At 39.2% G+C, this 10,300-nt stretch overlaps 1 protein-coding gene across 1 annotated transcript; it reads right to left on the bottom strand.

Moving 5' to 3' along the window:
* Nucleotides 1–485: 485 nt before the first annotated feature.
* Nucleotides 486–9,791, bottom strand: LOC108424801 (membrane-spanning 4-domains subfamily A member 4A-like). Its single transcript, XM_017693037.2, has 8 exons — nucleotides 9,529–9,791; nucleotides 8,938–9,116; nucleotides 5,708–5,821; nucleotides 5,545–5,601; nucleotides 5,298–5,432; nucleotides 4,146–4,259; nucleotides 3,835–3,912; nucleotides 486–1,679 (listed from the first exon to the last, which is right to left on the bottom strand). Exons 2-8 carry the CDS (start codon nucleotides 9,091–9,093, stop codon nucleotides 1,584–1,586), a joined length of 750 nt encoding a protein of 249 aa, XP_017548526.1. The 5' UTR covers nucleotides 9,094–9,116; nucleotides 9,529–9,791; the 3' UTR covers nucleotides 486–1,583.
* Nucleotides 9,792–10,300: the final 509 nt, after the last annotated feature.

The following is a 10,300-nucleotide window of genomic DNA, read 5'->3' as shown; positions in this document are numbered from 1 at the left end:
GCTTCTACATGCCTCACTGTCCTTGCTAGGTCAAGAGGGGCCCAATACCCAAAGATATCCAATCAGTAGCTGCTGATCACCTAATGAGTAAAGCTAAAACTGATCTGCATCAAGAAAAGCATTCATTAATTCTAGACCTTTTTGATTGCATAAAGTAGGTAACAGAATTAGTTCAGAATTACTCTGAAGTTTATCTATGCTTGTAAACTACATGTTGAAGCTATGTATTTATCAGTTAATGATTTTTTTTCAGTATCTGAACTAAAGTTCAAACTCTTCATTACTAGTTAATATTTTTAATATAAAAATGTATCTATTTTTTCCTCCATACTGTAATTGATAAATAAAAAACAGAAATTGGTTATATTTAAACATTTCACAGCACCCGATCCAAAGGTAACCAGGTTAACCGTTTTTAAATGTTTATATCCCAGTGGTAAACATTTAGCAGACATTTGCAGAGTGAATTCAAACTAGGCCAAGAGTGAAATAAATTGGTGACTTTTAATTGGAAAAAAAGATGAAATCTGCTCAACAATTACAAAAATGAAGTCATTTACTCACTGAAAGTAACAATTCTGCTAACATTCTTTCTAAGAATAAACATATTTTTTCTCAACATTACACTTTAAAATTTCAGTATCAGAAATGCCCTGAATGTATTTCTCATTTTCCTTCATTTTTGTCTAAGGTGGTCCTGCAGGAAATCCTTCAGCCCTGTTTCCCCTCAACATCCACACTTTTTCCTTCTATGTGCACCCTGCGCTCTCAATATGCTGAGTATGCACACCATTTCTTGGTCTTACGTAGCAGACACTGGGATTTACAGTGATCATATTCCTGCCATTCCGGTGCCATTTCATATCCCCACCACTCATTCATCACCGCTATCCCAGTGGTCCAATGTTCTTGACTTGTTTGTCTTTTGCCTTTAATTACTCCCAGAATTCCAATCATCCATGTGTCCTCTTCCATACTTAATATGATATAAAAAGCCCTTGTCCACGTTTTAAGGCGTATTATTCAGTATTTACTTGGACCCCTATGCAAAAACACTGAACACCTACACTTAAACTCTTTATAGTAGCATTTCTTTAAATGAGTGACCACTGATGAAGGACTAGAAGGTCACACACTGTCTCTAACTTCACATTTACAAGGTGGACCCAAAAGGTAGGCGTGACTAATAGAGTGGACAGTGAGTGGACACATTGTCTAAACACTCCAGCAGCGCTGCTGTGTCTGATCCACTCATACCAGTGCAACACACGAACATACCCCCACCACATCAGTGTTACTGCAGTGCTGAAAACAATCCACCACCCACATAATACCTGCTCTGTGGTGGTCCTGTGGAGGTCCTGAACTTTGGAGTACAGGGTAACATAGTATGCAGAGAAACAGACGAACTACAGTAGAACTACATTGTAAGTAGTAGAACTAATTGTAGAACTACAAAGTGCTCCTATATGGACAGTGGAGCTGATAAAATGGTCAGTGAGCATAGATACAAGGAGGTGTATATAGTGAAGTGACACATATAGAGCTATTGTGGTGTTTTCATGTGGAGATTGTGTTGTGTCTCAGTTCTCTGGCTGGCATTTTATCTCAGTGTACTCCGGAGGACTTTCCATTGGTGGACTGTTCATGCTGGCACCACTGATTGCATACATTGGATACTGTAAAGCAAAGAATATGTGTGTATTATTAAAGCTGCATACTGTAAAATCTGCATAGCAAGTAATGTAATGCCATTTTTCACTTTTGTCATTTTTAGAAGTGCCACTGTTTGTGAAAATACACGGCCTTGAGATGTCTTCATTGAAACCAATATACGTACTTTTAAATTTATTATTACAATCTAAAATCTAGAAAATAGCCATGCAGACAGCCCACAAAATATAGAATTTTATCCATTTTTGTCAGTGAGACCCTGTTTACAGCTCAAAGAAAGACTTGATGCTGTCACTGATGCTGTTTCTTTCTCTTGGCTTATGGCCTTTGACCTATTTGTGTACCGGACTGTGTCTTTGGATTTGCTTTTGCCTTTTCTTGATCACGTTTGCCTGATTTTGTTATGCTTTTCACCATGTTTTGGATTTGAACTGTGTCTGTGTTCTGGCCATGAGTTTGGATTATGTTCTAACCAGTAAAGCCTTCGTTTCTAATTTTATCTGCAAGCGTCTGAATTGAATTACATTTGGCTGACGCTCTTATCCAGAGCGACTTACAATTTGATCATTTTACACAAGTAGGTGGTCTTAGGAGTCTTGCCCAAGGACTCTTATTGGTATAGTGTAGGGAGCTTACCCTGGTGGGGGATTGAACCCCAGTCTACAGTGTAGAAGGCAGAGGTGTTAACCACTACACTAACCAACCACAGTCTGGTCAGTTGAGTCGAGTTACAGATTTTTTTTTTTAAGAGGGTTGTTAATGTATAATTGTACTGGTAAATGATGCACTCGTAGAAAAAAGATTCTGTGCAGGAACATTTTTTGATCATTAAGGTACAAACCGTGTAAATGTACCTTCAAAGGCATAACAGTGGTTTTGAGGTTCAGTTGTGTACCTTTACTTTTTCCAAGGGGAAAAGTATATATTTGTACCTTTGGACATATTAATGTTTTAAAATAGAACAATACAACTGAGAGAATATAATTTCAATATATTTTGGTACAGTTATGTTCCTTAACTACTGAGGACATACCCATGTTGGTATCACTCCAGTCATAGTTTGGAACCTTTTTTCCGAGAGTGTAAAGAAATTATACAAATTTAGGACAATAGACATTTCAACGACTCAGCTGTACACAACTATAACCATAGCATCAACCTACTGATTCACTGACAAACATCTACAGTGCTTTATTGCTATTATGTAAATATTTATGTAAATTTTAGCCCATTAAATGGTCAGGGCCCAATGGCAGGCCCATTAAATGGTCAGGGCCCAATGGCAGGCCCATTAAATGGTCAGGGCCCAATGGCAGGCCCATTAAATGGTCAGAGCCCAATGGCAGGCCCAAAGTTGTGTTATACACTTCTATAACCTATTCTATAAGAAAAGCTTGACTACTTTTTATCGACATCCCTCTGGTTACTGAATAATAAGGCTTAGTATGTCATAATCCTGGGATTTTAAGAGGTTAAATGTATTTAAATGGTTCACTGGGTTCATTTCAAGAAGCCTTGAATGCTGTGGAATTTTAACCAAGTTCTTTAATTTTCCTGATTGCTTCTGTAGAATTTTTAGAGATCCTGGAATACGTACTATAACTCATGAAAATGAAACTCAGCTCTTGGACATTTCCTTCTCAACTCACACAATTAACACAATGTTAGCACAATAACGGTGACTTAGCATGATTAAAGAAAGTATAAAGTTACTGTAAATATTTACTGTAAAATTACAGCAGTCCTTTACAATGTAAGCACAAATTTTTGTGTTTATTGTCTGACACACAAAACACAAAATATAAGCACTAGTTTAGATTAGCATTTCACCATCAGTAAACAGTGTTTCTAACAAGGCTGAGGATGTTAGACGGGCACCATTGGTCATCTTTCTGACCACTAGAATATCAGCCAGCCCCACAAATGGAAATGTACTGTTTTTTATTCATACATCTTTAGTATTATTTTGTTTCATTCTGCTTGTAATGCACTTTGAGAACTCTAATACAAGTGATATTGAGTGAATATGTTAAATGAATAAGGTTTATTATTATTATTATGTTACAGGCTATGAACTTGCACCAAATGCAAAAGATCTTGAAAGTTGAATGTGTTGGATAAGACAGGAACTCTTATCAGATGTGTACAAGCCTCGCTTACCTGTTGGATGTCATGGGCAGGGAACGGATTGACCACTGAACAACATCCTACTCGGTTTGGAACCACAGTGACATTCACCTACAGACATACAATGAGTTTCATAAGCTGCATAGTTTATACAGGGTGAGGCAATACAGAAGGTCATCGCAGCAGACAGACAATATTTGTAAATCATCTCCATGGACAATACATGGTTATCTCCTGGACACAGTGAGGACAGTCAAAACAATAAGTAAATAATAATAGTAAAGACATTCTTTCATCTAAGATTTCAACTGGTATTAACTGACTTTATCCATTGTAATACCCACAGAAGGTTCAGCTTTGCAGGTGGATTTACAGGCAAAAGCTGAGACACAGATGGAGATGATGAACTGCATTATAGAGAAAATAAGCAGCACTGCGTTGATCCCAGTGCTCTGGCTCTGAAAAAAAAACAATATTTCATCATAATCTGTTTATTCTTAATCTGTATAAAACTATGCAAAGGCAAAACATCACTAGCAGGTAGTTTGACAGTGTTGGGCTTTATACTTTATATTACTGTGCAAAAGTTAGAAATCACCCTTCATTTATTTGATTTCCAGTTATTCATTTATCAGTGCCAGGAAACAGCTAGAAATATATATATATATGTGTATGTGTGTGTGTGTGTGTGTGTGTGTGTGTGTGTCCTAAGACAGCTGCAAGAACCCATGGGAAGGCAGGGCCTGAATCCCAAACACTGCTGAGGGATGTGAGTGACAGCAGGAGGAGGATATCAACGGGTGGACATTAGTCCAGAACTCCACTGCCCAGGCCCCACCTCCTCTGCTGCAGCGAAGCTGCTAAAATATGCCTTATAATTGATCCAGGTGGACGAGCTGTGGAGTGGGGATGGATGACGAGGAGGCAGAGCAACAAATTCTCCATCCTTCTCAGGTCTTTTTAAATAGCACTCATGCTGCCGTCGCCATATCAGCATTACCTGGCGCTCATTAAGGGCAGCATGAGCACCTGAGCTGAGAGGGACAGAGTTGCTTGTCGCACCACCTCCATCACCATCCCAGTTACAAATTTACAATTCATTAGCCCATGAAACCTTCCTCCACATCTCAGATGTCTAGTTTTGGTGTTCTAGTACGAATATTCTTCGTTTGTGTCTGTCTGCTTTTCTTTAAGTGCTATTTATCTGATGGGGACACCAGATTTTGGTGTCCACCAGGTCTTCCAGGTGGTTGTTAGGAGTCCCATTTTCTCTGTGGCTTTTAATCACTTTTTGTCCAGTAGGTGGATTGTCTTGTATCTTTTCTCCTCTGAAATTTCTCCCAACCAGTAAATAACTTGTATTTCATGAGCAAATGATAATAATTCTGTCTGTTTTTACTGTAGGGTGGTCTCTGACCTTTGCACAGCACATTGGTCAAAAAAAGGAATTAGTGCACAATTGAATATGCCACATGATGAAAGTCAAATTATCTCACCCTGTTACAGTTAAAAGTGCCATCATAACGGCAGGGCGCGTATAATGCTGATATGACAAAATCCAGGGAAAGCAGAATGATGGCTACTCCTGCAACTATTGAGCTCAACACGTTCATCACCAGAGCACCCTTCACCTAGACGAGAAACCGAACGCAAAGGTGCGGCTTTCAGTGTTAAGTGTTATTGAAAAATGTCATTTCTGCACTGAATATAAAAACACTAAAACTGTAGTTAGTGTTTACGTACCACACAGCGATGAAGCTTGTTACTTGCTGCAACAGCAAGAGAGCCGGTAATGATGTACTGAATGACAGAAAGTATGTAAGAGTTCACTGGCGGGTATTAGGATTTATTTTATTTACTATGGAAGTATTTCTATGTGGGGGGGATAATAAAAGACAAAGCTTACCATCAGAGCACCCCAAAATGCAATTCCACTGTAGACAGTGATGATGAGATCAACATAGATTGTTATCACAATGCCAAACATGAATGTCATCAATCCAATCATTATTTGGACGGTCTGTGGAGAAAGCAGATAATTGAAGTTGGGACGCTGTGTAAAATGTAAATGAAAACAAAATACAATGATGTGCCAATCATTCAAACTCCATATTTATTTGAAAATAGTACAAAGACAAAATACCAAATGTTGAAACAGAGAAATTTTATTGTTTTTTGAAAAATATTTGCCAATTTGTAAAGCTTAAAAAACACCTGATGGTTTATTGGCAACAGGTCAGTAATGACACTGGGTAGAAGAAGAGCATCTCAGAGAGACTTTCAGAAGGAAAGGTGAGAAGGAGTTCACCACTTTATGAAAGACTGCATGCAAATACAATACAAGAATACAAAGAACTGTTACTTTTATATAAATAATATCAAAAAAATTCTAATAATCTGTGGACGCAAGGCACAAGGCCAAAAACCAGTATAGGCTAGCCACGATCTTTCGGCCCTCAGGTGGCACTGCAATAAAAACAGACAAAATTCTGCAGTGGACATCCAAACATCCAAACTATTGTTTTTTTGCCGCTCAGATGTAAAATTTTAGATGTAAACAGTTGGGTTTAAATATATAAATTTAAACATTTTAAATGTGGAAACAGTGTTCCTTTGAGCTGCAGACAGGAATGCCAGCCTCAGCCGTCTCCTGTCTGGGTAGATGCATCATGTAGGCCAGATATATTTACATAAAGTTCAGATTCACTAAAGTTTTTATGCTCCAGATTCCCCACTCAACATGCTGAACCCCTCAAGTGTGAATAGGAAACATGGCCAGAGCAGCGTAAATGAAGCATTACAGGCTGTGGGGCAATTTATAAATCAATCATTTCATTCAAGGGTCCATATCCTAGATTTTATTTATGTATCTTTTTGTCCACTTAGACCGATGAGGCACAACATTATGACCAACATTAGGACCTTGTTTCTACACTCATTGTCCATTTTATCAGCTCCACTTACTGTATAGGGGCACTTTGTAGTTCTACAGTTACAGACTGTAGTCCATCTGTTTCTCTGATACTTTGTTACCCCCATGGACCCTCACAGAGCAGGTACTATTTGGGTGGTGGATCATTCTCAGCACTGCAGTAACACTGACATTGTGGTGGTGTGTTAGTGTGTGTGTTGTGCTGGTATGAGTGGATCAGACACAGCAGTGCTGCTGGAGTTTCTAATTCTAAACACTATGTCCACTCACTGTCCACTCTATTAGACACTCCTACCTCAGTAATCTACCTTGTCAGAAAGTCAAAGACAATAGCTCATCTGCTGCTGCAGGACGCTATTGGCTGGATATTTTGGGTTGGTGGACTATTCTCAGTCCAGCAGTGATACTGAGGTGTTTAAAACTCCAGCGGTGCTGCTGTGTCTGATCCACTCAGACCAGCACAACACACACTAACACACCACCACCACATCAATTTTAGTGCAGTGCTAAGAATGATCCACCACCCAAAGAGTACCTGAGGTGTGAGGGTCCATGGGGGTCCTGACCACTCAAGAACAGGATAAAAGGGGGCTAACAAAGTATCAGAGAAACAGATGGACTACAGTCTGTAACTGTAGATCTACAAAGTGCAGCTATACAGTAATTGGAGCTGATAAAATGGACAATGAGTGTAGAAAGAAGGAGGTGGTCATAGTATTATGCTTGATGTGTATAATGTTTGTGTGGTTTCATGCAGTAAACAGCTACAATTTATTAAAAATTGTGATGACCATTTTGCAACCTTTCTTTGTCCCTTAGACTAGGTTTTCTTTAATATATTTTATTACTGATGTGCCTTTAAGTAATATACAATATATTTCGAAAAGTATTCACTCACCCATCCCAATCATTGAATTCAGGTGTTCCAGTCACTTCCATGGCCACAGGTGTATAAAACCAAGCACCTAGGCCTACAGACTGCTTCTACACACATTTGTGAAAGAATGGGCCTTCAGATTAGCTCAAGAACAGCATAGAGAGCTTCATGGAATCTTCATGGAATCCATCCAAGCCTTACATCACCAAGCGCAATGTAAAGCATCAAATGCGGTGGTATAAATGCTGCCACTGTACTCTAGAGCAGTGGAGACGTGTTCTCTGGAGTGACGAATCATGTTTCTCCGTCTGGCAATCCGATGGATGAGTCTGGGTTTGGCGGTTGCCAGGAGAACGGTACTTGTCTGACTGTACTGTGCCAAGTGTAAGAGGGGGTATTATGGTGTGGGGTTGTTTTTCAGAAGTTGGGCTTGGCCCCTTAGTTCCAGTGAAAGGAACTCTTAATGCTTCAGCAAACCAAGAGATTTTTGACAATTTCATGATCCCATCTTTCTGGGAACAGTTTGGGGACGGCCTCTTCCTGTTTCAACATGACTGCACACCAGTGCACAAAGCAGGTCCATAAAGACATGGATGAGCGAGTTTGGTGTGGAAGAACTCGACTGGCCTGCACAGAGTCCTGACCTCAACCCGATAGAACACCTTTGGGCTGAATTAGAGCGGAGACTGTGAGCCAGGCCTTCTCGTCCAACATCAGTGTCTGACCTCACAAATGCGCTTCTGGAACAACGGTCAAACATTCCCATAAACACACTTCTAACCCTTGTGGAAAATCTTCCCAGAAGAGCTGAAGCTGTTATAGCTGCAAAGGGTGGACCAACATCATATTAAACCCTATGGATTAAGAATGGGATCTCACTCAATTTCATATGCGTGTGAAGGCAGATGAGCGAATACTTTTGGCAATATAGCGTATATGCAAATTACCTCTGCTCTGGTGATCTGCCTAGTCCTGGAAATCTACCACTCTAGGGAGTTCAGATCCAAACATGTCTGGCTCTTAGATTCACTTGCCCCTGAAGGCCTTCATTACCTGGATCAGGTGTTTTAGATTAGCGGTGGAGCTAAATTCTGCAATGTGGTGAATCTCAATCTCAATGGACAGAGCTAAACTATAATTTGGCTCATATATTTTAATACAATGGTTTCGTGGCATCACAAAAACAATTCATTCAAAATGCACTGATCTTAGTTTCCATGCATGGACATGGAAAGTGCTGGTACTACAGCAAACACAAAGAATTGAATCATTATGGAATAAAATGAGCTACATTTGATTTAAGCAGATGTGAGCTTGCATGACTTACTCCTAGTGCTTTTGGTTCTCCTTTCAGAAAATTCTGAAGTGGTCCTCCAGTGGAAATATTTTCCCCAGTTTGAGTTGATGTTGGTGGGGAGATCACGTGGGTTACAATGGTGTAGCCATTACCCGGGTTAGAGAGTGGAACAGCAGTGGTCGACATCTTTAACAGAATTATTTATTCACCTGTAAAAAATGTTATTAATTATAAACAATAAGTTAGCGGTGCAGAGTGTCATCATCTTATATTAACGCTGTCTTATTCAGGTGAACACTGAAAATATATCACTGACAATTAAGCTAAAACTTTCAACCATGGACAGTAAACAAAGAGCTTGCACAAAACAACACACTGGAAAATAATATAATAATACAGCTCCTTTATATTTGTACGGGTGAAAACTTCCTTATCATAACACATTCCAAAATCTGCCATTTATTAAGTGGTCATTGTAAACAAACACTTCAGTTGTAAAAATTGGTTTGTTTAAACCAGCCACCTGCATGGAAACAACTATATAGAGATGTCCATGATTAACAGATTAACACTTGTGTTAATGAAATAAATGTATCAAATAAACCAACAATTAAATGTTACCTGCTTTTGTTTTCTCCTTTGGGTGCAGTTTAGAGTCCTTCGTCCTCTTCTCTAAGTTGCGGTCGTCTCAAATTTATTATGGATTTCAGATTTGATGTCTCTTGCGAAACGGCTTAATGAGCTTTTGTGAAGGGTAAAATCCAGGAAAGCGGTTTGAAGGCAATGATCTGCTGTACTAAACCCTCTCCTAGCCTCTGTGCTGTTATGAGAGCAGCTTGTTTTGCTTACCGTATCCCCTCATGAGGACTGGCTTCTTGAGCTCAGATCTCAATAGAATATGGGCGGTTGGGAGGGAGGGCCAACAGGCCTTCCTTTACTTTTTCTCGGAAAGCCTGTTTACAGAAAACTCACATGACCTCACATCACATGGCCTCACACACAATGTTAACATCAGAGGCACAGGCGACAATAAATTATTGAGTGGGCTTGTAAAAAAGGAGGCGGATATTTAGATATCTATTTATCTTGAATGAAAAACTTCTTCTCCTTCTTTCGGCTGTTAATATGTAAAGATATATGATGTGGTCCTGCCAAATGAGTCCCAGTATCTCTGTCTCTAATTTTAAATGATCATTTCGTCCCTAATAGAGCTCTTGCAACATTCACGTTCACCATGTTTAGTGTTGTTTTCTTCTTAATCAGTAGTGATGCTTCTTTTAGTTTAAACAAAAAATTATTGCATAGTGCTGCTTTAGGTAAAATTAGATATTTACTCTGACATTTTTCTAAAGCATTTTTTAGGTTTTTCTGTCAAAGAGCAGCTTCAGTATCA

Source organism: Pygocentrus nattereri, chromosome 30 (assembly GCF_015220715.1).
Source record: "Pygocentrus nattereri isolate fPygNat1 chromosome 30, fPygNat1.pri, whole genome shotgun sequence".
Taxonomy (NCBI): domain Eukaryota; kingdom Metazoa; phylum Chordata; class Actinopteri; order Characiformes; family Serrasalmidae; genus Pygocentrus; species Pygocentrus nattereri.
This window is presented reverse-complemented; position numbering and strand designations above follow the sequence as displayed.